Source organism: Ascaphus truei, chromosome 5 (genome assembly GCF_040206685.1).
Source record: "Ascaphus truei isolate aAscTru1 chromosome 5, aAscTru1.hap1, whole genome shotgun sequence".
In the NCBI taxonomy this organism is placed as follows: Eukaryota; Metazoa; Chordata; class Amphibia; order Anura; family Ascaphidae; genus Ascaphus; species Ascaphus truei.
Genome location: NC_134487.1, coordinates 147725438 through 147750255, shown reverse-complemented (window position 1 = coordinate 147750255; position 24818 = coordinate 147725438). Strand labels below are relative to the sequence as shown.

Here is a 24818-nt window from a genome sequence, read left to right as displayed (position 1 = left end):
GCACTATATGCTTTAATACAAAAATCTAATTGTAAGACAACAATTTTTTTTTCTGGCCCTTTAAGATTGATAAACATTAATTGCTAAAGTCCAGCTTTGTCAGAATTTTGCTCAATCCTTCAACCTCAGCACCAATGTTGCACTATATAAAATCTTTGATACGTTCAGTAAATACCATAAGGGGATTCCCTAAACTCTCATAAGAGCAAATCAGAGTTTGATCTGGCGTTGACTGTCATACACGTCAAAATCTGTAACGCCGTATCGACCTGGGACACCTTATCTGAGCTTATTGAATCCCTGTGATAATCTTTGTACAGATGCTCTTACAGTGCAGATCTGAACTAGTTGTCCTGATGCACATTCACATAGCCTGGTTTTTTACTTCTTCATCATTTGAATGCAAAAAAATATTCTTACAAGAAGAATCAGGAAACCCAATGTACCCAGCCCATTAACATACAGTATCTTGCTAGCTATTATGCCCACTTACAGTATAACCTACAGTACAACAAACTGGAAGACATGAGTTTCCGTATATGAATCATGCAAACCATGAGAGGACACACAGTCGATCCTGCTGCCATGTGGTGAGTGTTTTGTGAATACAATTTGATCCAAGATGCAATAAATTCATTTTATTGCCCAGTTTTTTTTTTCTCCACTGAAGATGGAGCCTGGGAATTTAGGTTAATACAATAAAAAAAGGCGAGCCTAGACATGCACATGAATTATTCCGGACAAGTCCATTGCAACCCCTAAGAACAGAAGTAGCCATGCACCAATGCCCGTATTTATTTTTTTTGCAATATAAATAAATTAATTACATTATGAACAAAGTAGTAAATAAAATATGTTGCGTAATCCAGTTTCAAAACATGCACGATTAAAGATGTATAATTTCAACAGGGAAGCCAAATAGACCCAACAAAGTCTATAAAAATTCTGATTTGGAAGAAATACAGGAAGCATCAAGTCATGTTCTGCTGCTGGAGGAGTCAACGTTACGATGTAGTGCTTTACTGGCCCATAATGCAACAGGACAGTTACATTTCATTCACTGAACCTCAAAGAAACTAGTTTCTGTATTGGAGGTCTTTGGAAGATGTTTGTTACACATTGGATAAAGCGTACAGTGTATACTGGCTCATAAAATGCAAACACTGCTTCTCAGTAGATCTATGCTCTGTCTCTGATTGAAAAACAAAACAATAGCCAACATGTAATCTATCTTCTGAATAGGTTTAATATGGATGCTGTCCGTTCATATACAGACATCATGGTATGTTTAATATGCTCTTCAGTGCTGGAGAGATAGCTGTGGCAGGCATCAAAGGCAATCATGGGAGTGGAACAATTGAATTGGTAGCATGTAGCACCTGCATTGGTTTGGCCCTCTTACATTGGCAGCATTATAGTTTAAGATCTGAATATAATTCTGACAACTGCATCAGGTGGCATGTTTGAGATGTATTAGTAGGTATGCTTCGTTAAATTAAATCATCAGTTCTAGGAAATAGATGGAATGTTTAATTCACTTTTTAGATCACTTTTTTTCAGGAAATTGTACATGACCAGTAGCAATTCATGTTTATTATTTATTTATTCATGAGCTAGTGAATCCTCTGGTTTGGATTCCCATGGAACGATTTGCCATTTGTGTGTGCCTGTGTAATGCATACTGTGTGTGTCAAAAGTACAAACACATTTCAACTGCATGCCCTCACTAATGTTTAGATAGATCAAGTCTTGGAATTGGTATTCTTGCTTTTATAAATATGAAGCACAGGGATAACAGAAAACTAGGACTGGATCAAATAGTTTTGAAAATGTAAAAAAAAAAAAAATCACTGATTATGGGTATCAGCATCTCAAGAAGTCAGAAAAATCTTCTTTTAATTATTTCTAGAATGTGTCTGTTGTGGACTATCCCAGTTCCCATTGTGCAAAAAATATATATTTTTAATAAGATTAAAAAATAAATAAACTAGCAACCCCAAATCAATTTTAAGTTAAACATAAGAGTGATCAAGTAATGCCCTAATTATTTTCCCCCAAAATTTAAATTTTACGGCGATAAAAATGTTACGTTTTATGTATTACCGCTGTGTCACCTTGACAGCTTTTCTTAGGAGCTCAGAAAATATTTGTTTTAACTACATATACTCAAAACCTTACGGAAAGATTTTGATGTAAACAAGGGCAATTAAGCATTTTTTTTAAAAAGCGCTTTACTGAGGCGTAAAAAAATTAATCATATCTGGCATCAAGCAGTATGATAAACGCAAATATAAACATTCTGCTCTTCTTTCCTAATGCTTCTGCTTTATCTTGCTCAATGGATAAGTTAAGGCTGGAAAAACTGGTATGAAATGTATGTTCGTTTAGTTCATGATGGTGAGAGGAAGGTTAAACTACCATTCTTTCCCTCACCCACCAAACACATCCATGATCACATAACAAAGTGAATTAAACACATCATTGAAATGAGTATCTTTTATTAAAAAAATTAATTAACCAATTAAAAGAAATATTATAGTTGCCCACTCTGTTTCTCCAAAGCTTCTTGCTTACACCGTCACACTACTTCAGAGGCAGCAACACGCTCCCCTAGAGCATGTTTAAGAACCCTGCAGCAGTTGAGGTCTCTAACACAAGAAAGGTCTGAATGTCGGCAGCTTGAATTGGGGGTAATTGGGGGTTTAAGAGACCTGTTGGTTCTAGCTACTTCTGCAGAGGAACAACTTGGTGAACAAAAAACAAATAAATAAACATTGGTATTAGAAAACGGGAAGAGGAGATAATGCGCCTTAAAACACATGGTACCTAGTATTTCAGTAACAGCCAACTAGTTAACCTTGTCCTGAAATATATACAGGTTATTCGTGGCTGCCACTGCTATGATGTTTTCTGAAGGGTGCCAGGCTGTGTGGAGAATTTTTTTGCTAAAGTCCAGACTGTCCACACTAATTTCATCTTTCCTTCTCTTCCCTCCCACACAGACTTTGCGTGGCTTTAAGATTGCTCGAGGCTTGCTGTTTTCTCTGGAGGCCTCCAATGTTACATCGCGTTTGGTATTGCGGTCGAACATTCTGAAGAAGTTGTTGTACGAGCCCGTCATTATGACACTGCAAGACAAAAGTGCCATTAATACCGGACTGTTCTCGTAATCCATGAATTTGTCATACACCTTCCAGTGAAGAAAGACCTCCAACTGTTTTATCGATCATTATAGGCTAAAGCAGTAAAATTCCAGGCATTATTGAAATCGCTGCTCTCTGATTGGTTAAAATTCCGGGCATTATTCATTCGGTAATGTCTGGAATTTTTGCAGCTTGCAATGTGTTTATTTCAATGTGTTTATTTCCAGCCAATCAGCTTTCAGAACAGCTCTGAGACAGAGCAGGGGATTGGTCAAAAGGAAGGAACAGCTCTGAGACAGGGCAGGGGATTGGTCAGGAAGTATCAGTCACGGGGTTGACTCCTCCCCCTCCCGAGCTGACAGATTGACTGAGCAGATTCAGTTGAATTGGGGGGAGGCGGGGGAGAGAGAGTCTGCAAAGTAGTAAGTGGCTGTCTGCAGTTTGTTTGCGACTGCAGTGTGTGTGTGTGTGTGTGTGTGTGTGTGTGTGTTTCAGCAGCAGTGTTTATGGGTGTAGCAGCAGCGTGTGTGTGTGTGCGTATGGTGTGCTGTTGTCTTGTATGTGTGTGTATGGTGTGCTGTGTGTGTAGAGGTGCTGTGTGTGTGTGTGTGTGTGTGTAGAGGTGCTGTGTGTGTGTGTGTAGAGGTGCTGTGTGTGTATGTGTAGAGGTGCTGTGTGTGTGTGTGTGTGTTTCAGCAGCAGTGTTTATGGGTTTAGCAGCAGCGTGTGTGTGTGTGGGTATGGTGTGCTGTTGTGTTGTATGTGTGTGTAGAGGTGCTGTGTGTGTGTGTATAGAGGTGGTGTGTGAGTGTGTGTATAGAGGTGGTGTGTGAGTGTGTGTATAGAGGTGGTGTGTGTGTGTATAGAGGTAGTGTGTGTGTGTGTGTGTGTGTGTATATATATATAGAGGTGCCGTGTGTGTGTGTAGGTGCTGTGTGTAGAGGTGCTGTGTGTGTAGAGGTGCTGTGTTGTGTGTGTCAGTAGCAGTGTTTATGGGTGTAGCAGCAGCAGTGTGTGCTGTGCTGTTGTGTGTGCGTAGCAGCAGCAGCAGCAGCAGCAGCAGCAGCAGCAGCAGCAGCAGCAGCAGAGTTTGTGCGTGTAGAGGTGCTGTGTTGTGTGCACAGAGGGGGCGGCAGTGTGTGGATATAGATAGATGTAGCGTAAGCATATATAGAGGTGGTTTAATGTATTTACCATTTTATTTTAATTTAAAAAATCTATTTAACTATACAGAAGTGTCTATTATTTATGAAAAAAGCCTACATTTAGCCTATAATAGTAATAATCCCCTCAGAACAGGGCATTACTGGCCAATAATGCCCTGGCTGGGGTAAAGTCCCTTGGCTTCTCCTCTGGGCTTCAACTCTTCCAGCCAGGGCATTATTGGCCAGAAATGCCCTGTTCTTCTGGGATTATTACTTAAATAATAACCATCCCAGTAAATCATAATAGGTATTGCATTTAAGCACGCAAGAGCACATATACACACACAAATGGCTTCCAGTGCTGGTATTTTGAACACTTTAACCATTAACAACGTTTGTACACACACACACACACACACACACACACACACTAATTTAAGATGACCTAGCTTAAATTTACTGTACCGTAACAGCTTTAAATACAATTGTCCTGGTCTTTCCAGAAAAAGTGTACCTTCTATTGAGCTTTCCTCTAAAACTTCCCAAAATTCAACTGGCAACACTAATGACCTGTACCACCAATGAGTTACAGACATCTGTAACTGACTACAGATTGAAAGAGGGCTTGACAGCATATTAAATAGGGGCCAAAGTATAGAAGTAACCAACATTTCCCATGGTCCTCCTAACCTGTCTGAGCCGTTCCATACACATTCAAATTTGTCGAAGATGCAGTCGTTCTCGTAGAGTGAACATAGCTTGCTGCGGAGATAATCATGAACCTGAAATATGAACAAAAGACAACAAGATAAGTAAGCTTATTTATCGCCTAATTGCAGGTCCTTCCAGTTCTGAAGGGGCTAGGAGGGTCTTGCAGCTAATGTTAGACCACATGACCAGTTAAGCTTTAGATATGCAGGCAAATCCAATGCTGGATTGTTACCAACATTACTGCATACGACAGTGTTCTTTGTTTTCTTTTTGCTCATTATTGCTGTTGAAGATATTTTGATGTAAGTAGTAATTTAAGATTGTGTTGAAAAAACAACACTAAGATAATGGGCCATTTACGACTTCATAAGACCCCTTCCATGCTGAAAGGCACCTTTTCAGTCCTATTAATTGGATATCCAATAAAGGGTCATATTTACTGACCGATACTGGAAAGTGTCTTACGGAGCTGTAAGAATTACTACATGTGGCTCAATATCTGTATTTGGAAGGAATGAATCAACATTTTGTGTGAGAAATACCTGGGTGTTTAAGCAAGATCTGTATTCACAGAGGGGGGGGGGGGGGGGGGAGGGATTCTATAATGATTAAAAGTACAGGCTCTCTACTCATCAATAAAATATAAATTTTTATTGTTAATGTAAGTTAAGTTTTGTCCTGTTGCAATAATTTTTTCTTCTTTAAGATTTTAATGTGTAGGTAGATATCGGCTTGTAAATTTGTAGGATGGTTTTGTTTAAAATGGCCGAGCATTCCTCTCATCTAACAGATTGGTGCCAAATGTAAGAAACTTGATCAGCACGTCTCAGACATCACCAATCATGTACACAAGGAAATTAGTGTGGTGCAAAAATAGCCTCAGTATTGTACATAACCCCATAATACACACCACCGCGGTGGTCACGGCACAGAAGGATTAACGCTGGAGGGGATCCCATTCAGAAGCATGGACCGTCCTGAGCAGACACTGTCCCCGGTAGCACAAACTTTATTGTTCGTCCACGGCGCCACAGACAAATATTGCTACTAGGGCCGCAGACAGATTTCCTGGGGTACAGGACTGAAATTACAACTGCCCCCCCATGTTGGTGGTCTTGCGAGGCCCCCCACCCCCATTCTCACCTCACAAGCCCCCTCCATTTCCTCCCCTCTTCCCATGCATTTCTCTCCCCTCCGTCCCACTCCATCTATCCTCTCACTCTAACCCCCCTCCATCAATTACCCCACTCGATCCCTTCCCCCATCTTACTCACTCTTTTCTGCTCTCCTCTCATTCTCCCCCTTTATCACTTACCACACTCTCACTCAATCTCCCCTCCCCTCTATTGACACACTTAAAATACATACCAAAAAAAACAAATACATATAAAAGAACTCCCCCACAACCCCAAATACATTTAACTACCTTGGAAATGGTCTGGCTGGGACCGGTGGCTGCAGAGGGCTTGGCCGGCTCTGCAAATGGGGCCCGATCTCTGGTTTGGCCTGGCTGCCGGTCCTCTCGCCGCTGAGCCCTGACTCTTCCCCAATTGCAGGCCTCACTCGCTGTGTCCCATACAGAGCTGCTGGCATCAGAGAGACCCGACGTGTGCCAGCAACTCGGCATGGGACAGTCAGTGAGGAAGGCCCGCAGCTGGTGGGAGAGTCGGGGCCTGGGCACAGGTCGGGCCCAACTTACTGCGCCAGCCGACCGGGCGCCCAGCAGCCACTGGGCCTGGACAACCGGCCTGGCTCTCCCCCCCTGTCGGTGGCCTTGCTTGCTACATCTCTATTTCATACATAAGTATTTTCCCAGAATCCTTTGCTACAGTAGAAGCACTGTATGCGAGGAGATAACGGTGAAAAGCAAGTTTGCAGACCTGTTGTCTGAGATATGTGAATGTGCTCACAAGTGATTTTTTTCATTTGCTGTATGCTATACGATGGAGATCATTTGTCACTTTTTTACCCACCATAACTTATTTCAGGTCTGGTTGCTACATAAGTAACAAACTGAGAAAAATCTATATACATCACATGCTGTAGCCTAGGTGCTTCTTTGGAGCTATAATGTTTCATTTCAACTGTTGTTATCATGCCATTTGAAATGGGGCTCCTTACCTGGTATGTCTCTATCGGCCTGTTCTCCATGTTCAGGTCCCAGACTTTGACTGTGAGATAGTCTCTGGTCATGATGTACCTCCCACTGTGGTTAAACTTCACGTCTGAAATGGAAGAGATGATCTCGGAGAAAAACGATCTGTTGCTGGGATCTTCTGGTTCTTCAAATACTGAAAAGATAGAGGATATTGAAACTATATACAGTACATAATTATAATCAGCATTGTATTGTTCGCTTGTGAGCTGACGGACATAAGATATTATAGCACCAAAGGTAAAATAATTCAACTTCTAAAAGAAACCTACAAGACATCAAAACATTGCAGTGTACAGTGTTGCAGCTTTCCATATAATTTATATAAGCATTAACCACTGAGACAGATTACACAATGAAACAAACCATTATAAATGTAATTTAATGTTAGAAAATGTAAGGCAGGTTCATGATTTAGAGATATACAATTACAGTTCCAAAACTTTTGTTCAACTTTCTGAAGATCCATAACCTCTTTTATTGATAATATGATTGTTACATTATAAGAGGTTTCATAGATTATTCTAATGCAAGTACGGATCACATTCTAAATCTTACTATATATTTCTGAAAGTGTCCTATGTGTCCGTGTCTGTATGTGTCTCCCTGTGTCCCTCCCCGTGTCCCTAGCGGCAATCTCATTGGACCTTGGGCCAGGCCAATGAGATTGCTCCCTTGGCCCGCCCGCCCCCGTACACCTCTCATTGGCCTGAGGCGGAGTGAAGGAGACACACACACACACACACACCGCGGCACTCATCGGGACCCGCACGCACCTCCTCCTCTCCCTGGGTCTCCCGCGCTTTTTCCTCCCCCCCCCCCCGGCGCCGCTACAGTCAGCGGGGGAGCGGAGCGAGCGCGTGGGGGAGCGGAGCAAGCGCCCGGGGGACAGCGGGGGACTCTCACCTCCCCACGGCTCTCACCACCCATAGGCCACTCCCTCACCCGGTGCTCACCCCCCCCCCCCACACACAGAGCACGCGGCTCTCCCCTCACCCGGCGCTCCCCTCCCCCCCCCCACATACACACACACACAGAGCACGCGGCTCTCCCCTCACACAGGCCGCTCCTCCGGCTCTCTCCGCCTCTCCCCGCGGGAGGCGCAGCACCTCCTCACCGGAGCGTCTCAGCCTCTCCGCTGAGAAGATGGAGGAGGAGAGCGGCCGGTACCCATAGGAACAGGAGCGCGGCCGTGTGCAAGGTGAGTAAACGCAGGGGAATGGCTTATTTAACGTGTCCAAGACTCACCTTGCCCTTTGACCCCCCTACCCTCCCAGCCCCCCTGCCTTTTGCCCACCCTGCCCCTTGCCCTCCCTCCCCCTGCCCTTTGCCCCCCCCCTGCCCTCCCTCCCAATGCCCTTTGCCCCCCCTCCCAATGGCCTTTGCCCCCTGCCCCCCCTCCCAATGGCCTTTGCCCCCTGCCCTCCCTCCCAATGCCCTTTGCCCCCTGCCCTCCCTCCCCCTGCCCTTTGCCCCCTGCCCTCCCTCCCCCTGCCCTTTGCCCCCTGCCCTCCCTCCCCCTGCCCATTGCCCCCTGCCCTCCCTCCCCCTGCCCTTTGCCCCCTGCCCTCCCTCCTCCTGCCCTTTTCCCCTTTGCCCCCCTGCCCTCTTGCCTCCCCTGCCCTCCTCCCTCCCCTCTTGCCCCTCCCTGCCCTTAGCCGCCCCTCCCTGCCCTTTGGCCTCCCTGCCCCTCCCTGCCCTTTGCCCCCCCCGCCCCTCCCTGCCCTTTGCCCCCCCCTCCCTGCCCTTTGCCCCCCCCTCCCTGCCCTTTGCCCCTCCCGCCCCTCCCTGCCCTTTGCCCCCCCGCCCCTCCCTGCCCTTTGCCCCCTGCCCCTCCCTGCCCTTTGCCCCCCACTGCCCCTCCCTGCCCTTTGCCCCCCCACCCCTCCCTGCCCTTTGCCCCCCCCACCCTTCCCTGCCCTTTGCCCCCCCCCGCCCCTCCCTGCCCTTTGCCCCCCCCCACCCTGCCTTTTGCCCCCCCCCACCCCTCCCTGCCCTTTGCCCCCCCGCCCCTCCGTGCCCTTTGCCCCACTGCCCTTTGCCCTCCCTGCCCTTCCACACCCCTTGGCCCCCCACGCCCTTCCACTCCATGCCCCCTGCCCTTCCACGCCCGGGCAACGCCGGGTATATCAGCTAGTAACTAATATTAGTCAATGTGCAATGTGACCCAGAGAAAAACAATCCACGGATTTAAGTACCACAGAAAAACCCAGTCGGTGAGAATTAAAAAAATGTGATAATCTCTTAAGGAAACCTGTATTTTTGTCCATTTTTTTTATTACAAATTACTAAGCTCTTAGTAGAGCTAAGATCTTAAAGACTGCTCAATAGTATGTGGTTATACAGCAGGTAGGAAGCAAAATAGTTTGTGTGTGAAAAATATACATGATATAAATCACTTGGATTGCAAGCTCTCTAGGGGAAAAGATTTGTATTCTTATGGTGTCCTTTTGTGTTTGTTGCATATATTGTATTATATAGAGTAACACAGCTCACGAAGATGGACAAGGAGGAAAGCAGAGCTGCGGTTTGTCTTACAGAAGTCACTGTGTATAACGTTATGATCTTTTTCCCTAATGTCAGAAACCAACTGCAGATTTGTAAGATCTAAATTGTCTGTGCAGCTGTGCCCATAAAGTTAATACCGTCAGGCAGAAAAGTAAGCAGGATACAAATGATATACTTTATATGTTCATTTAAATAGCCACATCTAGATTTTAAAGCAAAATCACAACAATTCTGTTATGCTTAAGACCAGCTAAAATGGAGACACAAAATGTTAAATATTAATAGCTAATTTAATATTTTACGGTTCAATTTTATCTGGTCTTAAACAGAATGGTTCAATTTTGTGTAAAAATCTGATAATAGAATAGCAAAATGTATAGAAAATGAAGAGCTTTTCGATAATCCACTGGCTCAAAGCATCTGTCATAGAACCGTGGTCTAACTTACTGCCACATTGTAAGCACACCTCATATATTAAGCTTAAGGTAAGCGCCAGGTTTTTTCCTATTGTCACTGTGCGTTTTACAGATAACGTTAAAATGTAACAATATCACATTATTAAAACTGGTAGCATATGACAGAAAAATCTAGAAATCTTGAATTCATTAGCCAATGAAATCACCATATCGACTCAGCAATGTATTTTTCTGCTGCTAGTAGTATTCCCCAATCCTGTCCACCATAAAATCTTTGGTCTCAGGAGAGGTCTGTAAGGATTGCTATGCTGCTGGGAATCAGGATTCCTAAAGTATAATGGGAAGGAATGCATTTAGTTCCCAGATTAATCCATAGCTCCAGTCTCACAATTCGAAATGTTATGGTGAATGGCAAGTAATGGACATGGCAGGCACGCGGCAGTCATGCCGGATCTCAATTTCATTAGGGCTGCTTTGAATGATTTGGTTAGAGGTTAAGGTCTGTGCATCTGCATTCATTACACAAGGCCCTTGCAATTCATTCATAATATGCTGCAATCTCTATTAGAAAAGTGACATCCAGATAAAAGGGAAGAGAAAAAAAACAAAAAAAACAGGGTGCACAATAGACTTCAAAAATGCTAATGGGGATAATTGAAGGGATGTCTAAATTGCACGGTTGCAAACAACCACATGAGGCCTTCCACTTGTGGTGTCCATTCAATGCCAATGTGGTTGCCATGGAAACTGGCTTCCTCTGACTTCTATCATCACCTAATAATGGCTGATTACTCAGCTTGCTTTGACAAAGATAGGTACAATGAGCAAAGGTCAGCTCTATGCACAACCTTAACATGGAGTCCCTACCGGGACCATATTATTTCTATTCAGATAAAGGGTTTGATTAGAGTCATTCTGAGATTAAGATGTATACCATCTGTATATAGACATTTATTTCTGATCATATTTGATGTCGTAATGATTTAATAGAGCTTACGAAACAGCAGTTTCCGGTCTCTTCCCTTTCTTCCAGTGTCGTCGTGTAACAAGCCACGAAAATGAAGACTTGGACATTCTGGGTCACAAACTACAATTCAATTAAAATTATGCTCCCTCTTAAAAAGGAGCAATCCTGGTAATATCCTACCTGTGCTTTTTTTTTTTTTTAATGTATTTTTTAAATAAATCAGCTCTATGGTATTAGATAATTTTTACCTTTTTTTATAATTCAACTCAATGTCCTTTTTAATGAGTTTCAAATATGCTGATCATCCTTTGATTTCTATACAAGGTTTAGCACACCTCCCCAGCAGTGCACGAGATTTGCAACTCTTTCCTGTTTGTGATAATGTGTTGCCAATATTCCCAGCAGTTTGAGCTGCAAACTGTAACAATAAATAATCTTGCCTTAGTAATATAAGGATATATTGTAGCTGCTGAATTACACTGACTAGAGCAGGCCTGCACAACTCCAGTCCTCGAGGGCCGCAAACAGGCCAGGTCTTCAGGATATCCCTACTTCAGCACAGCTGGCTTAATTAGTGGCTCCGTCATACTGAGCCACCAATTGCCAATTCAACGTGATGCCATTTTTAATTAGCTTTAATATATGGAGTATATTTGATTTCTATAGCAGATTTTAGCACATGTCCCTAGCAGTTCACGATCTTTGTAACACTTTTCTGTTGGTGATGATTTGTTGCCAATATTCCCAGCAGTTTGAGCTGCAAATTAACATTAGATAATGTTACCTTAGTAATACAAGGATACATTGCAGCTAAAGGATTGATTGATACTAAAGGCAGCCATTTAATGAACCCTGGGAAGCAGGATCTTTGGTGATCGATGACAGGAGAACAAAAATTGATCAGCAGTTTAGCTAATGAGTTTTCAATACAGGTAATCAAATGCTGTATATATTAAAACCCGCAAAAATATATTTGTTAGACTGCTGCTTGGATTGCCTCTTTAATAGTCCCTACTCTAACCCCTTGACCATGATCAGACTTTCAGTAACATGGATTGAAAGGATAGTAGAGGAAACATTTTATAGTCCATCGCAACAAGAAACCCTTGTTTATTTTCCATCACGACATTTCACTCATCCCTATTTCTGCATTTTGATTAAAGTCTAAAGTTATTAAATATTCCCAGCGCCCTCTGAGAATTCATCCATAAAAGTCAATGTTACTTTTCATTTTCAACTCTGATGAACTGTCTCAATTGAGCTTTGCCCGTCAGCTGAACAGCAATTGACTAAAGCTGCTGAACTCGGGAGGATGGGGAGAGAAAAAAAAAAAAATCAATCAGAAATGTCAAGGGAGAGGTCAAATTGAAATCCTCTCTGCTGGGTGGATGATTTAGATTTTGGAGGACACTGGAATAATGCACAAAAAAAGGAAAATACCAAGGTTGACTTTGGATGTATAAAAAAAAAAAACCCATAAGGTCAATTTTACCTTCTGATTGTAAGCTCCTTGGGACAGTCTCTGCTAGCCCATAGCTTGAATGGGTATTAATTGTTTCATCTGATGTCTTAGGGAAAAGCTGTGTGTCACAGACACATGTCCCTTATTAATCATTGTAAAATCCCCTATTTCCTAAAAGTGTCAGGATATTGGAAGACTCATGCACAGGTCTGTAAGTAAAACACCTTGAATATACGGATATTGTTTCAGACATTTTACTTTCTTTATTGTAGTTGAAACATGGAAGTATTTTCTGACTGACACACACACACACACACACACACACACACACACACACACACACACACACGTTGGTTTTGATGCATTGCAAACTAGGTGCACAATTTTTCCACTGAATCCTTATCCAGCACCTTATATTCTTTAACTCTATGCTCCGGTAAGTCACTTAAAAAGAGGTGGTAACCCAACTTAACGGGTGCATATTCAAAGGACAATACAAAAAACAAACTGGATAAGCACTCAAAAATAATAATGAAGGACTTGCATTAAGAAACTTGGCGAGACCAAAAGCAAAACGTAAGTCCTTCATTTTTTGAGGTCTGATCCAGTTTAGTTTCTGTCTAATTACTGCATGTGCATTTTGCGGTGTGGATGCAGGATCATAGCACCTCTAGCTAAATTGTTTTAGACAGGGTGAGTGCTATTTGTTATTTTTTTTATTCAAAGGACAATACCATCACCTTAAGCCATGTTCTCTCCCATAAAGAGCATTCTGTAGCGTTAACTATAGTTCATGATAATGAAATGCAAGTGAGGAATTATCATAACATCGCATATCCACAGAAGTCCTTTAAGGTTAACGCAGGGACTTAAATAACGTAATGTTAAGTTATACATAAACTTGGCATCACTCCTTTCCAGAGGAGCTTATGCAGTGCCTGGATGGATGCAACACCACAAGCGTAATTTAAATAACATAGCCTCTTCCGGGTCAAGACCGGAGTAACGCCACTACTGAGATAAAATCACATTATTGGAAGAGAATGCAACGCTATGTTACAATAACATGGCTTGAACCTATGCAAATGAGATGTACTTTGGACTTTGATTTTGCATATAATTAGCTTTGAGGATAACATATTAAGTCAGGGACCAGAACATCTGTGCTTGTTTGGATTCCTGCTCTAATGGAGCTTTGTGCATCTAGCCCCATGAAATTGGATCTTGTAAGAATTACTATTGACCCTTTACATTTTTCCAAAGCAATGCATTGCAGTCCTTCCCAGCACCGAAAGGATTAAACATTTAATTTAACAACACACCCATGTTCAGAACAGCGTATATCCCAGCATTATAGCCTAGGGACTAATTAGAATTCTCTGATCACACTCCGGGAAGGTTAAGGGCATTAGCTTGCACCCGATGCTTCACTGAACCCACTAATGTGTATTGTACAGTTGTACACTGCCTTATTAGTTAATTAAGGAACACTTCCTTCTGCTGTCTGTCATGCTCCTCCATGTTACAACACAATATAAGATGTTCATCTGCTAGAACGAATAAGGGGGATTTATAAACTATTGCACATTTGTAATGGTTTTGTGGAAATTACATTTCTTAAGAGATCGCATAACAAAGACAGGCATTGTAATGTTGTAACAGATTAATCAGACCTCTCTCCTAGAATACAGTCCTAAAATATGTATAAGGCAGGTGCATTGGGGTATAATATAATAATATCATACAGATTTGACTCTAAGAGAGTCAAAAAGAAACCCCCCAGAGTTGCACTCAATGCCAGTGCCAGGGTTAAGAGATTGACCAGAAGGAGGTATTGATTGATTGGTTGGTTGGTTGGTTACCCTCTGCCACAAATCAATATTTACACTGGCATTGAATGCAACTCTGGGGTTTCTTTTTGACTCTCAGAGTCAAATCTGTATGATACGCTGTAGAGGGAGAGGGGGTTGGCCCGGTATTAAAGGGGTTGCACCCCATATGGCCACCCCCTGACCTCACCTGGGAGGCAAGGGGTTAACTGGACTGCGGTCCAGGAATGTGGCTTACACCTTGTCATGTCAGGAAAATGTATGTTCCCCTGTTCCATTATAATCCTGTATTTTAAAAATGTTTTCAAGTGCATTTCTGTATCTCCGTTTATGGAGGTCGCAGAGAGTTGAAATTTGGCCAATATGTAGAGCCACTGTAGGCATTAAAAACTGGCAAATTTTGACCCACGGGGCCTACCAGAACGGAACTTATTAATATGTGAAGAAACAAAGAAAGAGACAGCGCAAAAAACCTCATTGTGCAATATTTTAGACAAAATTGTCTAAAATATTGCACAATGAGGTTTTTTGCGCTGTCTCTTTCTTTGTTTTTGCACTAGTTTGGTTGTGGAGCGATACCACGAGCGCAGCAGCATAAACCTCTCTTATTGTAAACAGGTTATTATATTTTTATTATTAATATCACTAAGAGCACATTAACACATTTTTTAGAGCGCAATTCACTTTTTTCTTTCATCATTAATATGTGAAGGTATTAAAGTGTATATGGTATTTTGGATCTGCTCTGAAAATGCAGACTCCGTCTGCTATGCTAATAGGTCAGGAAGGGCAGCCGGATGATTTAGCATAAGCCCTGTGATCAAAAGTTAACTGCCCTGATTGTTTACACTAGGAACCAAGTACTGATCAAAAGACTCTGCCACTCTAACTGTTTACCTGAGGGCGGAGAAGCATCAAACTGGAGTGGTTTGTATATCTACACCTACAAACAATGAAGATCCTGCCAGATACTTCATCTGGTAGACTGGTCGTCGCCCCTGATTTAATTATGGGGCTACAGAAATAAGACCCTCAGAGTCCCAGTACACATGGGCCAACTAGCTGGGGGGCATGGGTTAAACTGTGTTTCCACATTAGGGATTGGATACAGATAATTGTTCACCAATAGTCTGTATTCAATGTTAAGAATAGGGCTACAAAGGTATATAAACTGTGTCAACCCTACAGTTTTGGTGGTTCTTCTGATTTCATCTTGAATGTCACCGGATTGCTGGAGAATTGCTAGCTGATACTTCTCCATTCCCCAACCCTAAGTGTTACCTTCTTGCCTGTTAATTGTACTATATTGCTGTGTTCACCTTTTTAAGGAATAATTATATTTTATTATATCTAAGCCTCGTTCAGTTCAACCCAGATATTTGGTGTTTGTTATATCTTGTCATAAGTTACCGTGACAAGCATATAATTAACTGGTGGCAGCGGCGGGATTGAACTGAACCTGTATTACAGTGTACTGCGGGACCCTGTAATATAGTGGGAACTCGAAGGGAATTGCAAGTTCCTGGGACTAAATATATTGAACACACAGTAGTGCAACAGTTAACACAAGTTGTAACACCACCTCACTGCTGCGACCGTGAACCATGAGCTCAGCTGAAGACTCATCCACCAACATGAGGACCCGAGCTCAGCTGAAGGACAAGTGCCGTGAATATGGACTGCCCTATGAGAACCAGGAGGTCGCAGACATGGTTGATGCAATCAGTGACTATGAAGCCCGGCTTGCAGAGCCTCAGGATATGGCTCAGCTTGCCTTATACAGCCACCCAGAGATCAGCGAAGGAACCCAGTGCCGGGGCGGCGGAATCTCGGGGAGGGAATGAGTGCACCTCCCGGGAGCAGTGCAACAGGAGGGGTACTGGTTGCTGCGGCTACCAGTCCGTTCACCCCAGAAATGTTGGCACTGATTACTGCGTGGGGTGACAGAGGGACACCGGAGGAGCGGCTGCAGTTTATCACTATGGCAGTGAACAGACCCGCTTATTGCCCCCCTGTCCAACCCAACAAAGATGAACTGAAACTGGATCAGCACAGTCTCACCAAGTTCGTGGAAGGTACCGATCAGATCGACAGTTTTCTAAAGAACTTTGAAACACAGTGTCGGCGGTACAAAGTACTTCACCAGCATCGGGTTGCACGTTTGGACCCCTTACTGTCCGGCTTGGCTAAGCAGACGATGATGGCGCTTCCAGATGAGTATGCTGATGACTATGACCACCTGAAAGAACTGTTACTGTTTCAGTACGGTTTTACCCCTGAAGCCTACCGGGGTAAATTCCGGCGGGAAGAGGGGCAGCCCCTGGAGACCTATGTTACCTACGTGACCCGCATGGCTTTGTACGGGATACGCTGGGTGGAGGGCTATGAGGCACGGACTTACCAACGCCTGCTGGACCTCATCTTTCAGGAGCAGCTCATGCAGCAGTGCCCGACGGCAGTGATGGCTTGGGTGTACGACAAGAAGTCCAAGACTTACCAGGAGGCGGCGAGGCTTGCAGACGACTATGTGGCCAGCCGAGCCCTGATGCCTGCCAAAGCAGTAGCCAAGGCAGTGGTGGCGGCGGCACCGGCCAAAAAGTCTGTTAATACCCCCCAAGGGACTCAAAGGCTGCCTGCGGGCAGCAGTCCACCGAAGGCGGGGGAGCTCCGGCACGAGCACCGGTGCTACAACTGCAACCGCCCTGGTCACATCAGACCAGATTGCCCGGAACCCCTGCGTTCCAGTGGACCCCATCAGGGGCAACGCACCCCAGCTGCGAAGCCGGTAGCCCGCGTGCGGGTGGCTTCCCCCAAAGACTCTGGACCGGTCATGGAACCAACTCCCAGCGAGGCGTCCCATGCCACACCTGTCCCGGTTTCATCGGTGCCTACAGCCAGGAGCGGATGGACATCTCAGCGTGGACCTGCAGCAGATGGACGGCCGGAGCAGACATCTCACCCCGGTCACAGTCGGTGACCGGCAAGCAGTCGGCTTGATGGATTCAGAAGCTGCAGTGACCCTGGTCCGACCTGATATGGTCCGGCCAGAGGAATTACTCCCAGGCCCTGGGATACAGATCACTGTGGCCGACAGAGAGCCACGTTTTCTGCAAGTGGCCAGAATCTTTTTGGATTGGGGGAGGGCCAGGGTGTGCGGGAGGTGGGGGTTTTACCCAGTTTGGATGCTGAAGTTCTTCTTGGCAACGATCTGGGTCCGATGATCTGCACCTACGACCGAGTGCCCAAACCCGCTGCAGTGGCGGCGGTTTCCCGGAGCCAGACAGCGGCAATGGCGGCGGCGCCAGTCCCCCAGCCTTTGGGACCAACATTAGCGGAGGGCGCAAAGGAACCCGGGGAGGTAAGCCAGGATCAGTTGCAGCCACAGACTGACTTACTGTTTTCCCTCACCCTTCCCCATTCTCCGGACAATGACATGACTGGGGGGTGGCCAGAATTAGGAGCCCAGTTTAGGGAGGCAGTGAAGACAGACCCTACCCTGGCCGGCGTGAGACTTCGGGCATCCGAATCTCAGGCAGGGGAACCCACTGAGCACTGTCTATGGCATAAGGGACTCCTGTATAGAGAAGGGAACCCAGGGATAGAGGAGGGATTGACCGGTAAGCGACAGCTAGTAGTGCCCCAGGGGTACCGACAGCAACTGTTACAGGTAGCTCACTCTATTCCATTAGCGGGACATCAGGGGGTCAACCGAACGCGAGCCCGGTTATTACAGCGTTACTACTGGCCGGGGGCATCTAGAGATGTGGGAAATTTCTGCCGCTCTTGTGATGCCTGCCAGCGAGTGGGTAAGGCGGGCGACTGTGTGAAGGCACCCCTGAAACCCCTACCGATAATAGGGGAACCCTTCCAGAAAGTAGCGATGGATCTTGTAGGACCCCTTATGATTCCTAGCAGGTCAAGGAAGCGCTACATCCGCACGGTGGTGGATTTTGCCACCCGGTACCCTGAGGCGGTAGCGCTTGGCACCATAGATGCCAAGACAGTGGCAGCAGCTTTGTTGAACATTTTTTCTAGAGTAGGTTTCCCTAGTGAGATCCTAACCGATCAGGGGTCGCAGTACATGAGTGAACTGTTACATTGTCTCTGGGATGCATGCGGTGTACAGCACCGGCGCACTACCCCTTACCATCCCCAGACAAACGGATTATGTGAGAGGTTTAATGGTACGCTGAAGCAGATGCTTCGGACCTTTATAGAGACGGAGGGGAAAGACTGGGAGATTCATTTACAGCACTTGCTGTTTGCCTACCGAGAGGTACCACAGGAATCTACAGGCTTCCCCCCCTTCGAGCTACTATATGGCCGCAGGGTACGTGGACCTCTAGACCTATTCCATGAGGGATGGGAAGGGGAGGCTACTGCTACTGATGCTTCAGTGATCCATTATGTAGTAGATCTCCGAGACCGGTTAGAGATGCTCATGGGCCGCTCAGAGCAAGTAAAAGCAATGGTATGACCGGAATGCCCGTAGCAGGGAATTCATCCCAGGACAGCAGGTGCTTGTTCTCAAACCCACTCGGGAGAACAAGTTGATGGCTGCCTGGTCGTGACCGTACCCGGTTATCCGAAAGGTGAATGAGTACAACTACGTTGTACAGGTAGAGCCTGAGAGGCATAAGACATATCAAGTCAATATGCTGAAAGAATACAGAGCACCGAGTTTGGGAGCAGTAATGGCCATTTGTAGCCCACTGCTGGAGGATCTGGTGAGCAATGCTCTGCCTGATCTCCTAGGGGAGGCTAGGCAGGGAAACACTGTGGAGCAGGTAGCGATAGGGGCACAGTTGAGTGCTAGGCAGCAGGTAGAAGCCAGGGACATGCTAGCCAAGTTTAGGGCCCTCTTCACTGACATGCCAGGGACCACACATCTCACAAAACACCCAGTGCACACAGGGGATCTGCAGCCTCTGCATAAGCACGCTTATAGAGTGTCAGCAGAGGTCAAGACCAGTATGGAAAGGGAGATAGAGGAGATGCTGACCCTAGGGGTAATTACTCAATCCCAGAGTCCTTGGGCAAGCCCGGTAGTTCTAGTCCCTAAGAAAGACAAGACCACCCGGTTTTGTGTGGACTACCGCATGCTCAATGCTGGGACGGTGTCAGATGCCTACCCCATGCCCCGCATGGATGAGTTACTGGATGAACTCGCGGGGGCAAAGTATCTGACCACTATGGATTTGAGCAAAGGCTATTGGCAAATCCCCCTGACCCTGGAGGCTAGGGAGAAGTCAGCATTCATCACTCCAAGTGACCTCTATGAGTTTTTGGTGATGCCATTTGGGATGAAGAATGCCCCGGCTACCTTCCAACGCCTGGTCAATAGGTTACTGGAAGGGATGCAGAGCTATGCCAGGGCTTACTTAGATGACATCACTATCTTCAGTAATTCCTGGGACTCCCACTTAGGACATGTAGCTGCGGTGCTGGATAGGATCAGGGAGGCTGGGCTTACCTTAAACCCACTAAGTGTATGGTAGGGATGGCAGAGGTCCTGTACTTAGGGCACAGGGTGGGTGGAGGGCACCTCAAACCAGAGCCAGCCAAGGTAGAAGCAATAGTTCAGTGGCCTGTTCCAAAAACCAAGAAACAGGTCATGGCATTTTTGGGCACCGCAGGGTACTATAAGCATGTAATGTTACCTCAGCTGTCCATGCTCACGCTTTCAGACTTTTACTGTCATGGACATCAATCTCAGTTTTTTTCTCAAATCAAATTAAGCGAATAGAGTTTTAATTTTTAGATGGATTTTAAATCTAGATTACCACAAAGCGTAGTTTGTGGAATTCGTTTTCATATTCTTTGTTTACAGTGAGATCTGCAGGCTGGGCATCTGAAGAGTTGGCACCAAGCATTGGCACAGAGCGCTTAGCATCTCGCTGCATGGTTTTCACGCATAACTTCAGTTTTTTTTTAAAAATCGCTCAGATTTTAAATTATGAACAACAGGCAAACACTGACATTATTTTTGCAAGGAAGAAAGAACCAACACATAATAAAAATATACAGGCATACCCCGGTTTAAAGGACACTCACTTTAAGTACACTCGCGAGTAAGGACATATCGCCCAATAGGCAAAAGGCAGCTCGCGCATGCGCCTGTCATCACGTCCTGAACAGCAATACCGGCTCCCTACCTGTACTGAAGCTGTGCGCAAGCGGGGAGACTATAGAGCCTGTTACAAATGCGTTATTTACATCAGTTATGCACGTATATGACGATTGCAGTAGAGAACATGCATCGATAAGTGGGAAAAAGGTAGTGCTTCACTTTAAGTACATTTTCACTTTACATACATGCTCCGGTCCCATTGCGTACATTAATGCGGGGTATGCCTGTACAGCCTAAAAAAAATGAGACTCTCAATCTAGAAACACAGTACTTGAGTATAAACACAAGATATAGAATGTTATTGTACTCACATTTAGAGTGCTGGTCACACAGAGCAGAAGAGCGCATATCACAGAGCCGTATTGTCCCTTTACTGCTGCTGTATACAAATGTGTTGCAGTGATGTGGGTGAAACTCTGCTGCGGTGATCACTTCTGTCAGCTCTTCCATGTTGGTTGGTTTAATGTCCACAATATCTGGTGTGCTTAGGTCAAGAGCAAACAAGTTACAATGCTGTACCTAATGAAGGGGAACCTGGAACAAAAATCTAAAAGCAAGAACAGTAATTCGGCACCAAAAGCACAAAATCAGACAAAGACAAGTTGATGAATTCCCCAATTTGCAGTTTGAGATGATTCATAGCAACTTCAAACATCGGGGACATAATTGAAAAGAAAAGCCAGGCACACGTGTAGCTGAAGCATTTGTCCTATCCCAGATTTTGAAATTACTTGGCTAAAATGGATGCGACTGGGCTGCTTACTTCACATCTGGAGGTTGTTGGTAAATGCAGAACACAGCCACAAACAGAAAAAAGATAAAGAATCTAGGGCAACGCCAATATATGAATCAATTTATTACAAGTTCAGCAACAGATGGACTGGATAAAACACCTACGCATTTCGTGCGTGAGCACTTTATCATGGTGTAACAAAATCAACATACATTTTTTTTTATATACCAATTCGCGCCATTGAGATGCTGAGGATGATGTAATCAGAGCGCTACCGCAAAGGGAGTCACGCTGACGTGACGTCAATCCTCATTGTCCGAAAATGTCAGGTGATAAACAAATTCAATAAAACATTATCAAAATATTGAATTTGTTTACCAAGTGACATTTTTGGCCAATGAGGATTGACGTCGCGACTCGCTTTGGGGTCACGCGCCGATTACATCATCCTCAGCATCTCAATGGCACGAATTGGTATGTATAAAAATGTATGTTTATTGTTGCACCTAAGTTGATTAATATATTTGAGTTGCCCTGGAATCTTTATCGTTTTCTGTTTTTGGCTGCGCTCTGTAGTTACCTACAACCTCTGAATCTTCTGAACTACCGACTGCACGCCCTGGATTAAACTTGCCTGTCCTGAGAAGCTGACAGGTAATGGGTTATAGCTCCCTATATTACCTTTTTATATTAAAATATACTGTATTGATATACCAGACTGGGAAGAAATGAGTGTGCCTCATGTTATGGTTGTCAGGTGGACACCACTAGACACATACCCCTCTCTGGCCATACAACATACTGTACATGCTATATTGGACATTCATCACAGTATCCAGACATTCATGAACTTTTATATCTAAAGATTCTGTGAATAGAGTCACATATGTTTAGGAGCATCATCTGCCACATAAAACACTACCTGTATTACTTCTCATCTGTTAGGGATATGGCAGATCCTAGTCTAACAGTCACGTATGTGTCATGGTTTCTTGTAATTGCAGCAAATTTTTTGTTTGAGCAAATCCACAGACTGAGATCAGAGAGTAATCCATTCAATTTCTATGTATTCGTATGGGTCTTATTACATTTGCATAGCTTAGCTTCCGTTCCCCCCCCCCCCATAACCTCACCCTGCCCGCCCCATAACCTCACCCTGCAATACATCTGCCCCTTCTATCTATAGTGAGAGATTTCATTAGAAGGGCTTTATTTATTGCCCTTACTCCAGGCCTCCAATTTTAGAATATGCTTAACCAGTAATTTCCTTGGTTGGGAAAAATTGGTGCTGGGAGTAGCTTGGCGGAGCAAAAATCACTTGCTGCTCGTATATTTGTAATGCTCACATGGGTGAAATGCCCTATTGGCAGATCAGCGTTGCCCTGGTGGGTCAGTGCAGGGGTTCCCTAGCAGTGGCGGCCAGCGGCTCCCCGGCTTCCTGACTGCCTGAAATGATCTCCCTCCTCCGGTCAGCACCGGGATCAAACTTCCCCCTGTCATGGAACAAGAATCACATCTCTGTTTCACCCCCCCCCCCTTTTCCTTTGCAGCTTCTGCTTGTCAGTTCCTCATTTCCAGCTGCATGTATTTTGCTCTGTACACACACACAGTGCCTGTGTGTTAGACACAGTGTTGCAATCCCTGTCTCTGCATTATGCCAGTGAGTTGCTACAGCAACCTCAGCCTTTCTATCAGAATGGGCTAGTCTGCTTTCTCCCCCTCTGCCTTGTTCACAGATGGTCTGTCCCCAGGCTATCTTGTTACCCAGAATACACTGGCACTTCCTTTTACATTCAACATTGGCTGATTGAGTACCTTCTGTAATTTGCTCTACTGGCAGGGTCTCATCCTTTTCACCTGCCCTTACTACAAAGCACCCACAGAGAGACATTTTTCCATCAAAAACATCTCATCCACAGGTTCCTGTCTTTATTGCTGCTTTCCTTAATAAAGTGAAGAAAATATACAGGACTTGTTGTGTTTTGGAAAGAGGGCTGAGTTGAACCTATATGGGCTATTCATACCACACATGACTCTGGCCTCAGAATACCCCCCAACCAGAGTAGGGAGCTTCAGAGTCCCCGGACCATCACAGGACCGCTCCGTGCCCAAAAGTTAAGCCGGTGTGTGTTGGGGTGCGTGAGAAGAGGGAGGGAAGTCTTAGCTTCTCCGGAGTGGCCCTACTCCTACAACATTGCCTGTTCATGGCGACACATTGCCATGACAATGTGACATCATACGACAATGCAACGCATTGGAAGCGCAGGAGCCTCCTTCTATACAGAACACAATGGTACTCGAGAGGATTCAAAAGGATACTAAAGCTTCGATTGGTTATTTCAAGATTCCACAGGTTAATCCTTAGATCATCAGCTGACATGTAGGTTTCGTAGTCGCTATTCACAGATATCGAGTTGATGTGATATGTGTGTGCATTAGAAAATACTCTTCTGGGGGTGGCTTCGACCATCAAATCCATGGGTCTTAATACAGGTACCTGTTCGGAGACACAAGGACTAATTAGCAGCATATACTGGAATAATAAAGTGAAAGCGGTTGGATAAGCAATACCTTCTTTACAGTATTTGATCCTTAAGAATTATGTCATAATTACCATACATACAGTGTGCTATACATTTCTTTCAGATGCATTAACCATTCGACTCAAAAGTGGCAATTATCGCCTGGTTTTTGTTTTATTAAAAAAAAAAGTGCACCACTGGATTGTAAGAATAAAATACACAAAAACATGAACCAAAAGTGTCTGTGTTTGCAGAAATAAGATCTGTTTTGGTGCAGCCTTCTAGCGGTTACGGTTCAGGAGATACTAAGACCAGCAATCCATACTGAGCGACATTTTCGTCTGCATTTTACTGTGTGTTTGACTTACTTTAAGAAATATTTTCTTCTCGCCTTTTCCAAGGCGGTTTTTAGTTTTTATAATCTGGAGCGCTGTTTAGGACAGGGGCAGCCGACTCCAGTCCTCAAGGGCCACAAACAGGTCAGGTTTTAAGGATAATCACTGCTTCAGCACAGGTGGCTCAATCAGAATGACTGAGCATGGATATCCCTAATACCAGGCCTGTTGGTGTCCCTTGAGGACTGGAGTTGGCCACCCCTGATTTGAGAGATAAACATTTCAAATATAACCCCTTTGAGTGCCCGAGTGGTGTGCCAAGGCCCCTCCGATTACGTGATTGCTATGTCACTGATGACAGAGCGGAAAGAGGAGATATTTTCCATTTCTCTTCCTGTACGGGCACGCAGAGCGCAATTTCCCCTACAAAAAAAAAACCCGATGTTATGGGGCCCAAAAGGGTTAAGTGTAAAATGGAGCAGCCCCCCCCCATCCATCAGTACTGTCTTAAGGTTACCATGGTAACACCAAAAGCTAGGGATCTAAAAAAACAAAAACAAAAAATAACACGACATACATTTTTTTTACAGTTTCTGAAAGAAAGGAAAAAAAAAAAGTTATTTGAATTGATTTTGCTGATTTTTATGTATTTCAGTAAAATAATGCATGCACCCTAGAGTCACCTGGCAAATGTAAAAATGTAGAATATATTCAAATAATTGACATTTGCATATTTCCAAATTTATCTCCGGTGTGGTCCCA

The 24818-nt window shown here is 44.6% G+C and overlaps 1 protein-coding gene across 2 annotated transcripts in view; it reads right to left on the bottom strand.

The window, feature by feature from the left end:
* Positions 1-727: 727 nt before the first annotated feature.
* Positions 728-24818, bottom strand: part of PPP2R2B (protein phosphatase 2 regulatory subunit Bbeta) — a 306916-nt gene continuing 282825 nt past the window's right edge. For both annotated transcript variants that reach the window (XM_075601026.1, XM_075601027.1), the window contains exons 5-9: positions 23519-23696; positions 20778-20942; positions 7121-7290; positions 4979-5070; positions 728-3128 (exon numbers count right to left, since the gene is read on the bottom strand). In XM_075601026.1, coding sequence (XP_075457141.1) covers positions 2849-3128; positions 4979-5070; positions 7121-7290; positions 20778-20942; positions 23519-23696 — 885 coding nt within the window. In that variant the 3' untranslated portion in view covers positions 728-2848. The remainder of the gene's footprint in view (positions 3129-4978; positions 5071-7120; positions 7291-20777; positions 20943-23518; positions 23697-24818) is intronic.